Genomic DNA, 21,919 nt, shown 5'->3' on the forward strand with positions numbered 1-21,919 from the left:
TGATACCAAACTTCCCAGTTTTCAGTGTAGCCATTATGGTGCTGTGGAGTTCGTGTTTGACAAACTCCCAGACCATATACTCTTATGGCTACCCTGCACTTACAATGTCTAAGGTTTTGTTTAGACACTGTAGGGGTACCATGCTCATGCACTGGTACCCTCACCTATGGTATAGTGCACCCTGCCTTAGGGCTGTAAGGCCTGCTAGAGGGGTGACTGACCTATACTTGCATAGGTAGTGAGAGGCTGGCATGGCACCCTGAGGGGAGTGCCATGTCGACTTACTCGTTTTGTTCTCACTAGCACACACAAGCTGGCAAGCAGTGTGTCTGTGCTGAGTGAGAGGTCTCCAGGGTGGCATAAGACATGCTGCAGCCCTTAGAGACCTTCCTTGGCATCAGGGCCCTTGGTACTAGAAGTACCAGTTACAAGGGACTTATCTGGATGCCAGGGTCTGCCAATTGTGGATACAAAAGTACAGGTTAGGGAAAGAACACTGGTGCTGGGGCCTGGTTAGCAGGCCTCAGCACACTTTCAATTGTAAACATAGCATCAGCGAAGGCAAAAAGTCAGGGGGCAACCATGCCAAGGAGGCATTTCCTTACAGGGGGTCTTTTTCCCCTCTGTATGGAGTTGTCTGCTATGAAGGAGTGTGATCAGTGGGAATAGGATCCTGGTGGTAATGTCACATGCTGCATGCCGCAGTGGATGGATATCCTCACGGTTGACAAGGAGCGCTCTACAGATCCACTTTACATGACATGACCTTCCCAAGTATATAATTTGTGCAGCTCTTCATGCAGATCCTGGGTAGTGCTTTTGAATCCCAGAAAACAATACATCTGTATTTGCATGTAGGGGTAAATCTGTGATTGTAGAATTAGTACTATATTTGTGAATCGGGCCTTTAGCCACGAGAGTAATGTTAGGTGGTTACTTTATATTGATGTTATGTGTTGGAAATGTTACCCGTCAAGACTGTGCAACTGAAACACTGAAGACTTCATTGTCACCTTCCTTTCTTCCACATTAGGATGTTTCAGATCGCTTGTGTCTTAGTACTTAATCATCCATGTTTACTTTGAAACAGGAAAAGGGCAGGCTGATAGTTAAGGCCCTGATTTTCTTAAAAAAACATCTATTTGTTTGTTTTTGAGGAGAGTTGTAACTGCAATAATTAGGCAGCTTCACTTCGACCTCTGACCTCGGATTTGAAGAACGCCTGCGTGGGTCACGTAGGAGTGTGAATTCGCAGCGCTATTTCTTAAGCTTTCTGAACTGCAAATGTTGTGCTTACATATCACATACTGATGTCTTCTGTAGTACAGTATCTGAAGTCCTTAAAACAAATGATGTAGGATTTGGTTTTTAAGCACAGTAGCGTACCTGCGGACGAAACACAAGTCAGGAACTAAGTGGTGAGAGGCAGTGTGAGCTTAAAATGGAAACTGATGGTTTTATTTTTGCCTCTTGGCCATCAACATGAACGTCAAAAAACCCTGACGTATCCTGGTTGTAATGTTTTCATTCACCAATTTCTTCACTGATCCTGATATTCAGTTTGTTATCACCAAGATTAATTTGGCCATCTGTGGGGCCTTTCAAGGTACTTACTATTAGAGTGTACTTTTCCAGTTTGGCGCTCAAGTGTTAGATTCATTTGCTGTTGTATTTGTACTTTTTTTTTTTCGTGTTTGATGAGGCCTGAGTCCCGCTACCGAACACACCTTTCATTAGTTTTCCACTACCCTGTCTGACCTTGAAAGGGAATGACCCCATGGACCAGCTTCCAAACATACACTTGGTTAATTCATATGTGTTCTGAGAATCAAAGTGCCCACCTTTCCAATGGCCTTTTCTTCTATAGAATAGTGTTTCTGCAAAATCCAAGGTAGTATCAGTGGCGTTAGAAATGAATGGGCCTACGTCAGTCATCGATAAGGGGGGAACTTTGTCTTCCTGCATCTAAGCTCTGCTGTGTATTCAATCCTAGTAGAACACCAGCAATTTGAAAAGAAAGGCTTCAGATTCCTTTTTAGTTTTTCCTTATTTTTTAATTATGAAACTTCCATAAAACTGTCAATTCATTTTTTGGTTTCTTCCCACACACTGGGACCTCATGAAACCATACAAACGCGAAGAAGGATTACTTGCTTCCCTGGTAAGTAACTCAGACACTCTCCCGCTCTTAATGAACACAAGAAAGTACTTTTCATGAGCTGTTGATTAGTAACAAGCTGGAAGGCAAGCAGTAGTCCAGGACTGAATGGGAGTGATCTGTATGTGCTCAATTTCTTAGCATATAATAGCTCTTGTGCAGTTCTGGAACTAGCCTGGCATTTTCACATTATCCTGCACTTCCTTAATAGAGGAAGCCTAGCAAAAGTAATAAAGTCCTTTCTGCATCGGTGACTACATTTTCATTGATTGATACTAATCTAATCTGGTCTGAGCTGCCAACATATTTAGCCACGGTGTGTAGGTTCACCGTTTCACCCCTCTTTTCTTTAAAAGACTGTGCAAATGATAATGCAGTGTAAAACAATGTTTTTGGAATGACCTTTTGTGTCAAATAAATAATAACTCATGCTGTCCAAATTAGCAGTTACATGCACAACATGTATTTTATGTTGTGGCTCGTTGTTCTTCTGTGCAATAGGAAAATATATAACAAATATTAATAATTCTGAACATACTTGATCATTTGTTTTCGATTACAGAATACTAGTGCTAGAGAGTTAGTCAGATGAAAATTCGTCAAAGGATGCAATGGCAAAAAAGTTAAATATTAAGACTAAAAGTGTTTTTTGCCCCTTCAAGTGACAGTTGGGACCCTACAGATGGTACTAGCAGCAAGCTAGCTCTCCTTACTGGCGAGGCCCTGAGTGGCTGTTTGTGTTGCCTTGTTGTACCTACGTCCTGAGAGTAGACACGTTTCTTCTTCATTCTAAATAGATGTATGAGTGATGAGTAAAGGACCTCTCCAAACTCTGTGTTTTTTATGTTCTGTTATAGAGTGGGGTTGGACAGACATTGCATTAATAATTGCCTATCTGATTCATTTGTTGTTTTGTAACGTAGTCTAATCTTGTACATTTTACTAGAGGTTTAGATTTGGTGTAACACATTCAGAGAGATTTTGGATGTCAGTGACTCTCTTTCACTTACACAATATACAAAGTATTATAAAAAATGTAACCCCCTAAATTGTTTCTTCAATTTTTTTTTTTTCAAATTCAGAGCATGGAATGTGTGAAGATATATTTGTCAGTTACCAAAAATCCATATATCTTATTGTGTTTCAGGAAAAGACCTACACATTACATATGAAGAGTGGAACCAAAATATTCAGAATAATTTTGAAAGATTGTTTCATGTTTCTGAAGATCCATCTGACCCAAATGAGAAGCAGCCTAACTTGGTTCACAAGCGTGGTATATACAAGGATAGCGTAGGAGCATCTAGTCCGTGGTGTGACTATCAGCTCCGGCCAAATTTTACTGTTGCAATGGTTGTGGTAGGTTAAAAGAAATCTTGAGTACTTGGTATAACACATTATATTTCAAGCTTAATTTCCTTTTATTTTAAGCTAAGTTTTTTCTTTGAAGTATTTGTGTGTGTGTGTGTGTACACAGGCGTGTGTGTGAGAGCACAGAATGTCTACTATTTGTTACAGTTCTTAGGTGCGGTGAGGAGCCATGATGATGCCTTGAGTAGGTTATGCTGTCCCCTCTCTAAACAGTGGTAACAAATAGTACATTACTCTCTCAATATCTGTGTATATGCATTACGTCATGTTGTACTTTGAAGTGCAGTTGTTTTAAGCACAGGTATGTTAGGAAAACCAAAGCACTGTCTCATCCTCTAGGGCCGTAGTATGAGGAGTGAAGATCAAGAGTATGATGGGTCAGTAGTGATACCTTTACTTTAGTAAGAGCATAAGGTTAGAGTTTTGCACTGCAGGAATAAATGTTAAATTCTGTGTTTATTGCAACCATTCCTCCAAATAATGTTGTTTGTAGAATGTATGACTGTAGACACTCAGCTCTCCTGCTATTTAGGTTTGGGAGCGGATGTATGCAAGTTTTCACTTTGAAGAAGTTTTAGACACAAGATATCACATGACTCCTCCCTGAGCCGACAGAGCACCAGGGCAAAGACTGCCACTCAGATTGTTTTTTTAATGCCATTGAGTTCAAAGGTTTAAGTTCCAGTTCTGGAATGGTCAACAACATATCTCGACCTTTGGTGCCTGTCATCGAGAATTTAGCCCCAGTGACATAAGTACTCTCTACTGCATCAGTGACTGTAGAATTCGACTTTGAATCACATTGAAGTGGCTTCTTTATTGAAAATCAGGTTCTCTTGCAAATGACTGTTGAGGAAAGGTGTTGTGCAGACAACGCTATTCCAATTTCATCCTAAATACAGCAGCAAATTCCCATGGTTCATCCTGTATCAGGTCTGTATACTCTGCCTGTTTCCAGAGCACCAGGAGTCAACCTGCTCAGCGTGTAAGCCGATAAAGTGTAAATAGACAATATGTTTACTGCTGCAAATTATGGCAGCAGTCTAATTCTATAAGAGCTCTGATATTAGCCTCTCTAATTATGCCAGGGCTAATGCTATAGTAGGGCTTGAATACTAGCAATTTCCCTAGTTTGCCACCTTTCTGCAGATCTATATACTTTAGCTGGAGGTAGCGGTAAGCAAAAGTTCCATAGTTGGAAAGTCGTTTTGAGTCTGTGCAAACCTACTAACTTGCATGTTTTAAGGGTTTTCACCAACTCTTCTCTAATCTATTCCCATACTGAGAAAGTCTGGAAATTTACTCCTGAGAAGGGCAGAAGTCAAACTTCTTCCAGGGTTGGAAAAAAGTGGTTACAGGTAAAGTGAACTTGTGAACACAACAGATTCCCATGAGCAAATCTACACATGCATATTTACTCGTGCTAAAATACAGTTCACAAATGGTTTCTAGGAGTACGATTTCCTCATCTACTTCTGTAAATTCTTGTGAATTGATGAAATACAGAAATCTGCACTAATGCAACAACAAATACCATGAGTGCACTTTTGGGCTCCTAATTAGGACTGGCATTAATCAAGACCTTTTGTTTTTATTACAATTCTATCTCCCTCTCACTATGAATGATAGTATCCTGCTCTTTCACAAGGAGTATATTGGCACACAAAGAAGTTTTGTTCAGTGCCAGGAACTACTGTGGCAATGTGTGCTTTTTTGCTTTGTTCCAATGTTTGTTATCATGGTGAGGGTCCGGCAGCTCCCACAATAATAATGTTTTACAAAAGCCATGTCAAAACAAGACATACATTGACAAAGCCATAAGCAAGGCCACTGGGATTATGCGGTAGGAGAGAGTCAAATTATGCAGTTATGTTGAGTAAATTATGTGGCAAGAAAAGCCAAATTTTGCTGCGTAATGGGGCACATTCTGTAATAGAATCACTTCACTATTTCATAGTTTTTATGCACTCTGGGCATTGGTTGCACCTCATTACTACCACTTTAACCCCCAAATATAGCAATAAGCAATAGAAAAGTGACCAATCCAGCTTTGCAAAGGGCCTTCCACTGAGTGGCAACATATGTCTTCACAATTTTATTAATTTTTTTAACGTTTGAGCTAGAAATGTTTTTTTGTTACAATCTACAAATTATGTGGCAGATGATGGATTATATGGCAAAGGCGGCAAATCTATAACTATGCAAAAATCGCCACAGCTGCACACTCTAGTGGCCCAGGCCATAAGACTGACCACAAATATTGGACCTATTGGCTTTGCCAATGCCTGTTTATTTAATGTCTCCTATAATCTTTTTGAAACTGGTTACACTGATTTTCCATTATGATTTTTTTTTTCTTTGGGAAATACTGCCATGCATCAACACATTTTACTAAATGATTCTGCCAAGAAATGGTACCTAAAATTTCACAATAATTTTGCAAAACATGTTTTTTCTTAGCTGCATTTTTTTAAAACATTTTTTTGAAAGCAAAGAACCATCAATCCTGCTTTCAAGCTTCTGCACATATTTGCATCTAATCAGAGAGCATTCTGGGAGTATAATACGTAGCCTCATATTGTTAAACTTTTCAATCGTGTGCGTACACATTTTTTTACTGGAACCTCTATCAGTAGTGCAGTCCGAACTTATAGCATTTATTTACAGCGCTCACCCTAATCATAAAGGCTTTGCATTAAGGAGCCAAGAGTTTGAACATCATTAATATATGGACACGTATATTACCTCAACTGCAGACTATTTTCTTCCCTGCTGCATAATGTAAACTGGCTGCCGTTGGACTTACTTATCCCAAGGACAAAATAAACATGAAAACTTGTCCTTGACACGAAACAATATGTCCTGGGTGTCAGGCAATAGGAATTCCACACCTCTGATGCAGCATTAAGTTTCATCCAAAACACAGGACCGATTCAGAGAGGAGGATATCAAGGCCATCAAACAAGAATAGAAGGGTGGCCCTTCAGTTATACAGCCGGTGAAGGAAGACCCAAACTCCGAGGTTTTGCTGTCTGATGTGTTGTAGTTCAAGGAGTAGGAACTTCCATTGGCCAGAGCGCAGGCCCCAGGACAAAAAACAAACCTTTGAACTTCCATCCCTCCATACTCACTCGAGATGCAATAACCCTAGTGATCGGCCTCAAAAGTGTTCTCATGTCAAGACAGAGCACCTCTCAAATGGGACTGGAGGCACTGACCTTTGTGTTCGGCTCCAGACCCCGATATCTCTCAACAACGTGGAACCTCTGTGGCTCCAAAAAAGCCTCAGTAAAGGGCACTAAGCCTCAGCATCCATCCACGCAGGCTTGATCCCAAGTCTCTGAGAAATTAGCTCCAAAGTCAGCTCTGAAGCTCTGCTCTGAGACAGGGTTAGTCATTGAGTTCAGACTTGAGTGAAACCCTTACTCACATTCGAGCTGTCTAAGGTGGCAGACTTGAAGCATCAAAAGATCTTCATACACTCCTCCACTAGGAAGATTCTAGCTCGGCCTGCTCCGAAGGAGGAGTCCCTTACACCTCAGACAGGGAAGAAAAGAAATCTTACTTTTGAGGAGCAGAAATTGGAGTAGCTGGAGTACTGTCCGATTTCCAAGAAGATTAGGGGCAAGGCTACCAGTTCCCTACCACAGTTTTTTCCCCTAGGTCCTAGTCTCAAGAATCATCTCACAATTCACAATCACATCCTTGACCTTACACAACACTAACTTGTCATTCACTACAGCTGTCTATTCTTTCAGACACCCTGACTTGGACTAGGGTTACCTCTCTGTTCCTCATGACCCAACCATAGGTAAGGACATATGTCCTGATTGTTGAGAGGATACTGACCTAGAGCCCTATACTGCAAAGGTCTTTCCCGTCCCTCCCCATCCGATGACACCACAACATATCACACCGTTATCTAGAGAGAATAAGCTCCATGTGGTTGAGAACAGCAACTTCGTATTTGAAACCCTCTCCTTTCAGAAGGTCTGTCCAGCTCCTGCACATAGTAAAAAGCATGACCAAGTGCAGTACACACAACTTCAAGGATCTGGTCAAGCTGAAAGTCATCACCCCAAGGGTTGAGAAGAAGTACAAGCCAGGCCCAGGCTACTTCAGTATATGTCCAGATCCCTAATGTTTTGGAGGAGATCGTAATGTTGTGCTATGCCAGTTGGATAAGTCCTCTACACGAGATTTGCAATGCAAACCATTGATTAGATACGAACATATGTAAGGGTGTGTTAACTGATTAGCAAAGGGAGAACTGTCCACTGGGAACAGCTTTCATTTTGTAAAATATGTTGGGGAAGGACAGAGTGGTTCAGAGGAGCACTGCCTGCTCACCGATGTCTTCGTAAATGGGAAAAAAATAAAGCAGCGTCTCAAGATGGTCCAGAGCTGAGAGAGAACAATAGGTTTTTCTTCTACTGAACAACTTACGTAACTCTAAGGTGACACTGCTGCTGTTGGGATTTCTGTTCTGTTAGAGTACTCTTCAATCTTATACCTTTAAGAATTTGCAGAGTAGCAAATCTATGCACATTACAGGTTTATGTTAAGGCTGTGTTTTGTGGGGCTTTTTGTATTTAAGTTGGGTGGCAATAGCGCAATAAAATGATAAAAAAGTGATTTGTACCACGGGTATTATATACTGTACCATAAACCTTATAATGGGTAGCCTGAATCTGAAATAGGGTAGAGGTGCCACATATAGCTAAAAAGTGACACTCTGCACATATACAATCTGCGTAAAAATACAAAGAGTCAGAGTCTGTCAATCACTTAAATAAAAAATCAGGGAGGTTTCAGTTAGCCCAGTAACAGTAAAAGAGGTGTCTGAATTGATAGTCTCCTGACCTGCGAGGAAAGCTTTTAGGGAAGATGAGTTTAGCAATAAAGTGTACAAAACCTTTCAGCCAAGACTCTAACTACATTTAAAAAAATGGTGCAACTGTAAGTTGGTGGATGTAGAGCATCCTTCGTCATTTCTCAATGGGATTTTAGCCCGTAAATGGAGAATGTAGGACCCACCTTTTTGTCCTTGTGTGTGGCTGATCCAAATACAGTGCACTGTGTACACAGTAGGTTTGAGTGAGAGACTTTCGGGCACACACCAGTATTTGTACCTCAGTGAGAAGTAAGGCAAAAGAGCATTTCTCTTCAACTACGAAGGAACTGTGCTTTCTTTCCATTTGAGTCCAGGATTTTATAATTAATTGAAACATTTCTCATGACGTTTGTGATGTTATGTATACTTTCCTTGTGACTCAACTAACGTGTGTAGTTTTTGTTGATTGTACTAACATCATCAGTGTTAGGTGCATTCTTGTGAGTCGTTGGTGCCGCCTGCATCCACTGCCAATTCGAAAGTGTCCAGAATCTACAGCCAATAGATAGAGTTCAAACTAACATACATTTTCCAGAAGAAGAGAATATCTTTTAGAAACTTTGTTACCAGACGTAAGTATATTTTCACCAACACGAGTACAAAGGCCAGGCTTTAAATGTATTGGTACATACTATATGCTGGGGGCTTGACATTATTGGCTAACCTGTCAGGGCGTTGGGTTCATAGATCATAACTGATTTGTCATTCTTGTCTCCAGATGAGAGGGGTCTATCTGATGTGCACATCAAAACTGCTGGTAGGCTTTTCGATAGCTGCAAACTTCTTGTCATCAGAGCTGGAAGATTATTAAAGTAGCAAATTCACTGCACATTGTCAGTGTCTTCGTGCACATTTACTTTATGAGACGTGTTTACTCTTCCAGCTAGTTACTGCATAAACTAATTCATAGCCTACTTTGTGTGGCATTTCCGTGGATCCTTTGTCTGACCATCCTTTGTAAAACCGTCTATTGTTGCTTTGGCACGACCTTTTGACTAAAGTAATATTAAAAAGTGAGTTTGAAATGTAGCACCAAAAAGTGATCTCAAATGAACTCATAATTATCTCTCCACTGATATTTCAGGCACCTGAACTGTTCACACCACAGAAAGCATGGAAAGCTCTGGAGATAGTTGAGAAAAAACTGCTTGGACCCCTGGGAATGAAGACATTGGATCCAGAGTACGTATTAACATGGGAGACTAAAACTATTACGTTTCTATGTTGAATCTTTTTATTGAATGTTCACTTGCAAAATCCTAGATACGTTTCTCTCTGCTCCAGCGTAGATCATTCGCTGCTGTTCCAATATATTGTCTGGAAAATGGTGGTAAGTTGGGGGAACTAGTCAACGAGTGCTGCTATGTGATTACACATCTTCAGTAACGCCAGCAGAGAAAACAACCCATCATTAACAACTCTTCTCCTAGCCAACCATGGAATCCGTGAGTGCCCTATAGTCATACAAATGACAGTTATGGCATTAACCTCTATCCAAGCAAATGCACATAGGGTTTAGCCACCACCTCCACTTCTCTAAAGTACCCCTATTTTTACTGGAGTGAAATATTTCTTATGGCTGTTGACTTAAGCCTAAGTTATAGCACAAGGAAATAGAGATCTTTTTTCCTCAATTTCCCTGATTGGCAATTCTTACCTAAATTATTATTTGGACGGTCAATTTACTCACAGCTTACTTACAACTTGTACATGTACCTGTTAGCCATATACTGCCTACTTAATTGCAAATCCCATGTCTTTTGATATCATATCAAGGCAGAAACTAGGACCTGCTCCTCCACTTGCAATTCCTGGCAGTGCATGACACGGAGAGATAACTTTTTAAAGGTTTCCGTTATCACAATCGCAGGTACACACAATGAGAACATAATTTATAATCATCATCTATATCTCTTAATCAACGTGGAGCACTCGTTTGTCAGTTCTCTTACCTCCTGACCATCCTGTGCTTGCATTCATATAAATGCTCTGAAGTCTTTGATAATATTCAGTGCATCACAAAACCATAAATATGCATTTATTAAATAATTAATTGCTGTTACCTATACTAAAACTAAAATAGTAATCTAGCATGTGACAGTTTTGAGGATGTTTTATCTTTGTGTACAGTGGGCTACTAATACAGCCTATCCAACAAACGGTAGCAGCTCCCTGGTCTACTGACATAAACTACTACCTATATATGCTTCCATACTTGTGTATGTATGCAATATGAGGCTGATTTGCCCCAGTTACTTTTCTCTTTTGAAAATGTTATTGATCTAATGATGATTTGGAAGAGGTCAAAAAGCGCTCGTGTGTGTGTGTGTCTGTGTGTGTGTGTGTGTGTGTGTGTGTGTGTGTGTGTGTGTGCGTGTACACATCCACACATACACATAACAACATTCCGTTCGGTAGTGAAGAGTTTTCTTCCATATGAATAACTGGTACTCTAGGCAGATTGCGTTGTTGTGGTTGGGCGAGAGGCAGAGATTATATACCTGAGGATGATAGGTCCAAGGTGATTGTTCCATCACACATGCTCATTGCTGAATTGGATGCCCCGTGGAGAAGACTTTCCGACCCTGAAGGAGTTATGGCATGACACCATTCAAAAACGATCACAGAGCGAGGTTTCAGTGTCTATGGCAGTGGACAAAGATGGCTAAGCCAAATATCAAGAAAGGATCCAACAATATTATGCCTGCTGCTCAAACTCTAAGCCTACTCGGTACACATCTAAACCCGGTGGTGGGAAAAAAATAACTAAGCATGGAGTCCAAAGTACCTAGAGAGGAAGAATCACACTGCTTTTCGTGACTGGAGAACCTGCTTTGAAAAAATAAATACTGTAAATGTTTTAGCCCAACACTAGATGCAGGAGTATGCCATGCATGTGAACCCACAGCACTACGGTCTCTACTGTGTTATAGTTAGGACTGAGTTCCATAAGAAGGGTGTTTTTTGTTTGCAAATTTTTGGTGCCATTTGATGACTTTTCACAAAACGGCAGGAAAAAGGTTCATCCACCTAAACTCCTTCCTTGAAGGTTTCGGGGTGATTTGTCAATTGGGGGGCCAAAAAAGCAGGGGGTGGAGGCAAAATCTGTTACAACGTTACAGCAACAAGCATTTGCAAAGCTAGTAGGTCTTGAGTATGGCCGAACTATTGCCTGTGCCAGTCGGTAGATGGACAGTGGGAGGGCAGCTGGAGTGGAATAAGCAAGAGGGACAATGAGGAGGTTTGAGGGGAATAAGCAGCACAGACGGACAGGTTGGAGGGGAAGAAGCAACACGGATGGCAGGGGAAAAAAGAATGAAATTAGAAATAGTACGGCATTCACAGCAGCAGATGGACTCAGTTGAAGCAATCTGTACTTGACCCGTGACCCAGCGAAAAGAAGACGAAGTGAAGCCGACTCGTACTGCCCAATTAGTAGCCATCAAATGAGAGTGACAATGAATCCGACAATTATAAGCAATAGGCAGGCTCGTAGCCCCTTGTTGAACATAATATCCATCGCAAATGAGAGCGCATGCACTCAAGCAAACGAAACCTAAAGACAATAGAGTAGAATGACACCAAATTTGGCAGAAATCGAGATCTTTACCCAGAAATGCCCTTGCCGTGCACCACTAGTGACCTCATATATTACATCCCTCAGGGCATGTTCTATGACAGCATTGATAAAATCACTGATAACATCTCAAATTACATCATTGATGACGACATTGCCTATGGTGAGGATGCAAGTTAAAGTTCCTTCAGTTAACTACAACTGCTGATTTTCAGTAGTTTTTCAAGTTTAAGTTGTACGTTTTGACTGACATTTTCATCTGATTATAACATCATTTTAACCTTTCTTTTTTCAGTATATTTATAGAATGACTATGAATAGATTTTCACAAATGTTTTATTAGTGTACATAAAACTAGACAACATAAAACACCCTGAGCATCTTAATATAACCTTCTAGACATGGTATACTGACTGTTCATTCCAAATAACATCACTTTATTTCAGTGTCATGATCTGAGTTCTTTCTCCCATGCTGCCCCACAGGACAGTTTATCCACATTGTTTTCTGTTGTTAATACTCAATACCTATTATACACCAAACCCTTAAGGATGTAGTCACTTTCTGTGAATAATTCAGACTGCTTTACCAAATTCTCCTTTCCTGCTGGGACGCCATATGAGTTGGTCTGGCACACTTGTGGCCTGATTTAGAACTTAGCGAAGGGGAATACTCTGTCACAAACATGACGGATATCCGGTCCACCATATTACAATACCATTATATCCAATGGGGATCATAATACCGCGGAAAGGATATCGGTCATGTTTGTGACCGAGTATTCCATCCGCCAAGTTCTAAATCAAGCTCTTATTCTCTCTCACTCAGATTCCGTTTTGCAGCATTCATTATTTTTTGACAGGTTTTCCTAGGTAGACACACCTACAAATTTATTTTCCCCCTGACATTGGCTTCTGGAGAAAACAGGGGATTGTGGCTTTGAGAAGTGCACTGGGAGAGGGCCAGGTTCTGAGGCTATTCTTTCATGGTTCTATTCTAACTGTCCATGAGATCGCAGTAGTAGGTCTTTAAAAACATCCCTTAGGGTTTGAAAAATATGTCATCTTCACCTTGTCATAACTGTGCTCTAAGTAGATTATATATTAACAAGCTCAACTGAATGAGTATGATTGGTTGGGCTTTTAGAAGTTTTCCCTATGCCTGTTCATGCCTCATCTAATCTCTGCCAGTTATAACCTCTTGCCAAATCGATCATATTTGCTATGCAAGCTCTTCCAAAAAAGTAACTGTTTTAAATAAAATATAGTTTTATTGTTTGATTACGTTCAGAATCTGGTGAATTGCACGGTTGCTTACTTTTCATCTCATTGTTAATCTAAGGAAGGTGTTATAGTCTAACTTGCCTTTCGTTTGTCTCTTTTGCTTCAAACTAGTTGCAAACAGTCGGTGCCCATGTAATTCTGTCGTGTAATGCTTTTAATTGAATTTTACTGCATTTTTAAGAAGATAACTGAGCCCAGCAGATTGTCCATTATGGTCAGAGTTTGATAGATTTTTGAGGCCGCTGGCTGTCCTAACATGTCCATCCAATATACTTAAAATCCTGACAAGTTATGATATAATTTCTCACTCTGATTTACTGTGATGAACGCAGTCTCTTTAAATTGTGTGACTTTGTTGGTCATGCCTGTTGTGCTTTTCATATCTGGCCTATTTGTAATCATTTGCTGAAAAGGTTCCATTGCAGTTAGAAAGAGTGAGGTGGTCATGGGGCATGCTTGCCCTGTAACATCTCCAATATGAACAGTGTCTGAAAGGAAGTAATTTAGATGGAACTTGTTTTTCTTCTGAATTTTTAAGTACCTATTGCCCATTCCGTAAAATGAGGGCCAATAATTATGTCAACTTAGTGTAAACTTGGTATAGATCCAGTTACTTCTTTCAAATGCTTTGCAGCATCAGGTACTAATGCGGCTAGTAGAACTCCAGCACGGTTAGCAATCTGATCTATTCTGATATTGTGAGTGCCTTCTATCATTAAGTCCTGTGTGGCATGCATGTTTTAGGGTAAGTGGAATGTTTTCTAATTTTGATGCCAAAGCTTGTGGGAGGGCTATATCATCAACAGTTGTTAAGACTCTTCAGCAGTAAGCTAATTATAGATGTCAGCACTTCTTCCATGGGTGGCATAACTGTGTCCTTTGCCTAAGTGTAGTTTGTCTAGCAGTTCTGCAAGGGTGCTTGCACACTTAGAATATCCAGGTGGCCTAAGGCATTTAATTTTGAGAGGTTGCCTTGACCTTCCTGGTCCTACTGAGTACTTCGGGGATCTCTTACTGCTTCTTCTGTTTCATGGTGAAACCTGGTAGTTTTGCTGCCACTGAATATTAAGCGTGTGCCTGGGTGTTGAGGAAGAACGGATCATCTGTCTGATCTAACCTAATGTAGTCCATTTCAGATGGTGATGTCTTTCACCCAGGACATGTGTCTTTCACCATGAAAACCCCCTTCCCACAAGTTTTTGGAAACTTTTGTGATTGTCCACCTCCGAATTAAAACACGCAGGTGAAAGCCAAAGCCTTGTGATGTCATCCAAGCGTAGTGAGTTGTAATTTGCAACCTACCGTATGAATATTGATGAGGTAGGTCAGAACGCAACCTGCTATAAAATTTATGAATTTATGAACCAACCTATTAGTACATAGGTTGGTTGTCAAAATTCCACACTGGACACCAAAATACTTGTTGCAAACTGTGATCAGTATTTTACAGCCAGTGTTTAGTACATCTGGCCCTTAGCTTCAGGTTAATTTGGTTTTCTTCAGGGTTTCATTAGTCTCTTACCAGTAGGTGCCTTCAAGTTGAAAAAACAAACACTTTTTGCAATTAAGAGTGTGCAAAACTGCTGCATTTTGTATTTTATGGTGATAAATGTAAGTTAATGATGTTTAAAAATTGAGCTTCATATTTTTTTTCCTACAGCGATATGGTTTACTGTGGAGTATATGACAACTCATTGGACAATGACAACTACAACGTTTCAAAAGGATTTAATTACCATCAAGGACCTGTGAGTCAAACTCTTTTGCTTGGCTTTATACACTGAGTTATGACTAGGTGACATCTTTATCAATCTTCACATATGTTTTTTTTATATAATTTTAGGAATGGCTGTGGCCAATTGGTTATTTCTTACGTGCAAAGCTGTATTTTTCAAAGTTGCTTGGTGAAAAGACATACTTGAAAACCGTCCTATTGGTTAAAAACGTTCTCTCTCGTCATTACGTACATCTTGAGAGGTATGCACTTCACATTAATATCCTATTTCTATATTTTGTAATACTCTAATACAGTAAGTGGGCACTTAATAGCACTGGAAGTGTTAGGGTGGTGGGTTACAAACAGTCGGCCATGCCGTCCCTGTGGGGGGCACTCACAGATCTCCTGGGGTGCACCATGATCCCCACAACAATGAAACTCCCTGGCAGATTTCAGTTTATTTCTTTGTAGCTAATTTTTTAATTTGGGGATTATTTTTTTAAAGGACATAGGTCTTGTCCCATAAAGAATGTCGTTCTTTGGTGTTCCCAGTAAAAAAGCAATGTTGGCAACTAACTTATCTAAAAAGATAGTGAGGGTGGTTTGTAAGGAGCATGAAGATTTGTACCTAAAAGAAAACAGTTAGCAAAACTTCCAGCTGTCTGCAAACCTGAGCTGTTTTGCACTAAGCGCTGATGAAATTTCACTATGTAGGTGTAATTTGCTTAATTTATGGCATTTCTTGTTTTGGTTAATGTGCTTATTTGGACAGAAGGATGCACATCTTGCTTAAAAAAATAGCCAAATGGCAAATTACTTTTTTGCATAAACTCACTTTAAAAAAAAAAAAAATGTGTACAATTAGAATTGTACTAAAATTTGGCGAATTTCACACATTCCAACACTAAATACATATTCATGCATTGTTTGGTATAGTATTTTTCAGCTGTGCACGGACCTTGTGGATCAGGCAGAAAGTTTTAACTTTAATATTTTGTTTTCATAGGCAGACAGTGGACTGACTTCAGTGCAGGGTTAACGTGATGACATCTTTTCAAGAAGCAAATCAGTCGGATGACAACATTTTGTGACGTGTGACGTTTAGCTTTTTACCATGAGACTACTAATTAAAGCATTTCAGTAGCCATTGTGTGAAATGCCCTGAGGGCGATTGAGCAATGAGCCTGTAATGGAGAAGTCATTCCAAAGAGGCAACCATTATTCCAAAACACATTCTTGGTCGCTATTTCTTTGCATTATAAATGATAATTTCCTGCTGAAGATGGAACCAATATATTTGGCAGAGCTTGGGCAGTCGAAGGAAAAGGCAAGAGGTTAGATTATGTCAGGGTAAATACTCCAGTGTCTTCTGGACTAGAAGCTGGTCCTTGATGTTTTTCAACATTCAACAAAGCGAGTTTGTATTCCACATGGCACTGCATTGTTACTTTGCAGACTGTTTGCTACTTTAATGGGGATGTTTGTGTTGTAGGCATACATTATAGTTCCTGACATGGTGTTATGAGGAATGCTATATAATTCTCAAGCCATATCATTCTTGAAGAGGTCCAGCAAAAAGGAAAAGGCTTGAAACACACCTCCAGTCAGCTGAAAGGTTCTAGAGAAGAAATGACCAATACTTTCCTTATTGGGTTCAGATTGAGAGAAGTGATGGGAAACACTGGAGTACAGCTCCTGCAAAACAAATTTGGGACCCTTATTAAAAAAAAACTGTTTTATGGTCACAGAGTCTGCGGTTTGCAAAAACACTGTCTTTGCACCCATAAACAGGTAGTCATAATGAACAAAGGTTACTTTGCGAGTTGCCAGGTTCACTTTACAACTCCTTGCGAATCAGTAGCAGCGGCCAGTAGAAGGACATAGGTTCAACCCCCTCCTCCCAATGATTTGCATAGTAATGTATCAATGTTTTTCTACTTCAAATGTGGTTGAAAACTATTAATCTCATTCTGACTCCCTAAATGGGGTGGTATGCCGTTCCGAAGTAAAAGCAGTGCTAGTGGGACAGATTACAATTTGTGCATGTGAGTGTGTTTTTGGAATCGAGGGAGCAGACCATGGTCTAAGGGACCACTGCATTCCCCCCCCCCCCCCCCCCCCCGTCATTTGTTCGATGCTAGCTTTTTCAATAAAGAAAACTCTGTCTTCTTAAGTAACCGGGATTATTTCATTTAAAAAAAAGTTAGCATTCAGTGAATGCAGATGAAGGACCGAGGTCTGTTCTCCCTTGCAAGACTCATCCTTGCATTCACGGTGCTTAGCAAGAAGTAACACAAATGAGTCAACCTTTCCTTCTGCATATTAATGAGGGAGGAGTTTTGAGACTCCCTGCGAATGTTGGTATTGCACTGTGACTGATTAATACGTCTGTTGTGGAGAAAACACTGCGTTCCATTGTGGCCTATGTACACGAGATCCTTGTTCTCAGGAGCAGATAGATACAAGACATTCTTGGTCGATTTCTACAAGAATCAGGGTGTATCAGTGACTTACGTTCACAGTGGAACGTATCTTTAGCCTGATTCACAGTAGACGATTTTAGTACCTCTTCATAATCAGTGAAGATGTTACTGAGGAAGTTATTTGTTTCCAACTAGTCCGAGAACTCCGACATAGCTACTGCTTCAAGGATCTGTGCGATGGAGGGTGGACCACAGATTCGCCTATAGTTTGCTTTGACGCCATTCGGTTTCTTGAGAGGAAGTGTTAGAATGGCATGTTCGAGTTTATTGGAGTCTACTCCTAACATTAGGGAGGAACTGATGAAACTTTTTGCCAAATAACCTTGTCACGGGTGCAGCCAATAATATAGTGATTATAACTGCTCATCATGTTGCCAGAATATAGTCATCCTATTACTAGAATATGATCGTGACACTTTTTTCACTGTTTGGAATATTGGAACAAAATGTGAAGAGTCACTTCCTTGGTGTGGAAGAAGAATAAATAGATAATTTGGTCTTCAGTCAACGTCAGTCATAGAGCCATTTTTTGATGGGCTGCAACTAGTTTAGATGGGTTGTTGGTACCTTCTCTTCGAATAATGTTTGGACTGGAAGGTCTCCCTAACGTCCTGGTGTACATCTGGGCAGTAGGGTGTGCACAAGCATTTCTGTTCTGTGTTATGCTAGTTGCGTTTGTTACTTGTAAAATAAATAATTGTTCATGTGTTGTGTGAGTGCACTGCAAAGACCATTCTTACCTATCCCTGCATATGTTTTAAGCATCTAACAAGCCATATAAATGTGATGGATTTTTGTAATGTCGCACTTCCAACTGAATCACTTTAAGGGTTCCCCAAATGTGCTACTTTGATAGCTAGCTGAGTTCGGCTGAAGGCTGTGAGAAAATGCATGCCACAGTATCACGAGTGAAATATCGACTTTCAGTCATATTGCACCCACAATATTGTCTATCAGTATATCGTCATGGTAAAAGTACATTAAGAAGTATCAATTCCACATCCACTTACCTTGATGAAAAAGTAGTAGTGAATATTTTGGGTTCAGACTTGTTGCAGGACAATACCTAAACCACAACAGTGTCACCCTCTCCTTCCTGTTCCCGCCTCCTCTACCCTGAGAACTGGCTGGGTATGGCTGAAGGCTGTGAACTGCATGCTTTGTGGCCAGGGGATGTAAGGGCAGGTGTGGGTTCGGTCCTGCTGTGTGACCAAAGGTCGCTGGGCCAAGCCAAATACCGCACCCTGCATGCTCTTCAAGAGATCGAGGGTAACAGAGCCCTGGGCCTGGGTGTGGCCTTGCTTTGCCCTGCATGGCCTGCAGGTGGGGGGGACTGGAGTCTTGGCCCTGTACTTAGAGCTTGCTGGTCAGAGCTAAATGCTGTGCCTTGTGGGTTTACGAGACGGAAAGATCGGGTAGAGTGCACGATGAAAGGCGCATCTTGAGCTAAAAAGTTCCGACATTTTAAAGCTGGCTTTGTGAAAAGGGACCAGCTTGTCTAGCTCACATTTTTCTGCGGATCATCGTCATGGTAGCTGCAATTTTGCGCCTCTGGTTGTTGATCATATGTCTGGTAGAGCTCGTTTTTTTAAAAACCTGTTATTTCCAGTTGTATTCCTTTGAGAGAGTCCGTAACTTCATGAGATTCAAATAAAGCCTATCCCTCTGAGGATGGAGCACGCTGGCTCCGTGGATAGTGCAATTAAACAAACTACCTTATTCCTGAGAGTAGCTAGGTGGTGAGGAAGTACATAACTATTGCTCCACCTACTTTAATACAGTGCTTCCTTGCCCTAGTTTGTAGAATTCCTAGTAATGCTGACCTTTTAGAAAATACTTTTGTTGGTAACATTTGATTCGCAATAGATTAGATGGGCATGCATAAAAGTGAACTGTGAGCTTCAACAAGCTTTAACCAGTAAAAAGTGGCGGAGGGCTATCAGTATTCGTCACCTTTTTTCTGTGGCGAAGGGCTAGCAGTATTCGTCACCTGTTTTCCGTGGCGGAGGGCTATCAGTATTCGTCACCTTTTTTCTGTGGCGAAGGGCTAGCAGTATTCGTCACCTTTTTTCTGTGGCGAAGGGCTAGCAGTATTCGTCACCTTTTTTCTGTGGCGAAGGGCTAGCAGTATTCATCACCTGTTTTCCGTGGCGTGCCTACTGTAAATGACCAGCCTTTAAACAGAGATCCAGTTCCCAAGCAAGACTGAAATCCAGAACCACTTGTTACCCTCCTATGTTAGGACTGCATTTACGATTTTTTTTTAACTCTCACAGATTTCAAGCAGTGTGCCCGGGAATCTGAGACAAGCATGAGCTCCCGGAAGTACTCCTGGAATCCTTTTAAAACTTTCCCGACATGGAATGCTCATCCCCCGCCCCTGAGAGAACATTGAGGCCCTGATTGCGGTTGTCTCAGGCAGAATACAGTCCGTCAGGTGGTGGAGGATATTACCTCTGCCACCCTAAAGGGACTAACGCCCACTAAATGTAGAGATGACCGTCTTCCCAGCATCACAGCAGGTGCCTTTCAGTTTACTAAGAGTTTGGTGGACCACCGCCATCAGTTTTGAAGGCCTTTCAGCAAACTATAAGCTTTGTTTTATTTTTCAAAAACAAACTCCCAAAGCTGGCGATTGTTTTTGAAAAAAAAAATATTTATATACTGACACCCACACACTGGATGTTTTCTACCAGAGTGTGGGGTCATTGTATTTTTTTCCTGTCCCTCACCACCAGTTTTTGCTGGGGGTGAGAGAGAAGGAAAAAATACATAACACCGTCTACCATAAGTGGGACAGATGTTGTTGTAATTTTCTTCTTTCAACAGTCCCTCTGTTGGGCTGTTCGAGGAAGTATTCCGTCCATTCCGTAGCAAATGCGGGCTCAGTTGACAGAACACTTGAAGTCTGTCTGTCTCTAAATGAGGCAAGCAGACCAAGGGTTTCGTGGGCAGGGTTCTCTGTCATGCTTGCAGTGAAGTATCCTGTGTACTCTCAGTCACCCCTTTAGTCATGAAGAAGTGTGTGAGTATACCTTTTTTACAGGTATAAATCTGAACGTTTGACTCAAATGACTGTCAACTGAGGAGGACAGGTAGCAATAGTCCCCTATTCTGGGAAATTACTGAAACAAAGAGAGCAGACACTGAAGATTATGAGGATTTAATTATTTTATTTTTTAATCTGACTGAGGCCTTATACCATGTAACCAATTATATTTTACTGTGGAAATTAAGATTCAAACGCGTTTTTGCTTTTACAGTTGCTTTTACGATATTGTGTTCTTCTAAATGCACACAATTGTGTTTGAGTTGGAGTATACTGAGTACTTGATGCCAAACAGTCCGAATGTAGGCTCACGCTTGGAGTAAACCATCAGCTTTTTCATTGTACGGATTCCCAGCTGTACTTATAGAATTCTTTGAATTTACTCCCATGAAGAAATATGTGTTTGTTTGCAAATTTTTTAAATAGAACAGTGCATTTGCATTTTAAACCGTTAGGAAAGGTATTTGCCCCATGAAAGCACTTCTCCTTAGCGCCCATCTGTTTCTTGCAGTGACCTGCCTCATTTCCACTCTGCATATGAATTTACTACTCCAGTTGTCAGAACTGGATCTCAGAGTGTATCCTGGATGGGAACGACTGTCAAGGGAGTTTAGGTTTCGCCAAGGTTGTTTAGGTTTCCCTTGCACAGGACGCATGCTGTGCTTGCAAATGTTTTGCATCTAAAAAACCTTGCTCTAATTTACTTGCTACTCATTGGCCAGCACATCCTGTGCTTTCACTTCCTGCTTTGCTTTTGACGTACATACCGTCCTGTGGAGTTTAGACCAAGTACACGTTCCGGTCACTGGCTGTTGTCCTATGGACAGTTTTCTTCCACTGGCTACTTCACTCTGCAGGTACTTTTTTTGTTTTTACTAACGAGCACGCCATCTGCACTACTGCCTTTCTCCCACTCTTTACTTTTTACTTCTGAATGGTGTCTTATTCATGTGCACATGCATTCAAAGAAAAGCACCATAAGCTGTGCAGCGTGTTTAAGTGAATTTGATTGAGAGCTGCTTAAATGACAAATGGCAGTGCACGTTGATGTGCTCACTCCTTTTTCGATAATGGACATAATTCTTAAATGCAGTATGTGATGTCTGTTATGCATCGTTTGCCGTCCTATTCAGTTGCACTGCTCTAAAAGTGAATACACTGTGCTTAGTTGCCAGCTGACCCCCATGCCAAGTGTCGCATCTCAAGCCATTCCTGGATGTCCCCTGTGCAGAGCTTCGCATTCTAGACCTCGTAGTTTCACTTTGCCATTAAAGGCATGTGCCTAGAAGCTCTGCTTTTAAAACACTGGGTCTGAAAATTCTAAAGTGACAGGCAGGATCGCATGACGTTAATCACTTGACAGCCATGAACTCTCAGTTTTACTCAG

General features: G+C 40.9%; 1 protein-coding gene across 3 annotated transcripts in view; it reads left to right on the forward strand.

Annotated features, from left to right (window-relative positions):
• Positions 1 to 21,919, forward strand: part of AGL (amylo-alpha-1, 6-glucosidase, 4-alpha-glucanotransferase) — a 419,432-nt gene that overhangs the window by 380,753 nt on the left and 16,760 nt on the right. For all 3 annotated transcript variants that reach the window (XM_069232148.1, XM_069232150.1, XM_069232149.1), the window contains exons 30-33: positions 3,306 to 3,517; positions 9,508 to 9,605; positions 14,944 to 15,031; positions 15,127 to 15,260. In XM_069232148.1, coding sequence (XP_069088249.1) covers positions 3,306 to 3,517; positions 9,508 to 9,605; positions 14,944 to 15,031; positions 15,127 to 15,260 — 532 coding nt within the window. The remainder of the gene's footprint in view (positions 1 to 3,305; positions 3,518 to 9,507; positions 9,606 to 14,943; positions 15,032 to 15,126; positions 15,261 to 21,919) is intronic.

Source organism: Pleurodeles waltl, chromosome 4_2 (assembly GCF_031143425.1).
Source record: "Pleurodeles waltl isolate 20211129_DDA chromosome 4_2, aPleWal1.hap1.20221129, whole genome shotgun sequence".
Lineage (NCBI taxonomy): Eukaryota > Metazoa > Chordata > Amphibia > Caudata > Salamandridae > Pleurodeles > Pleurodeles waltl.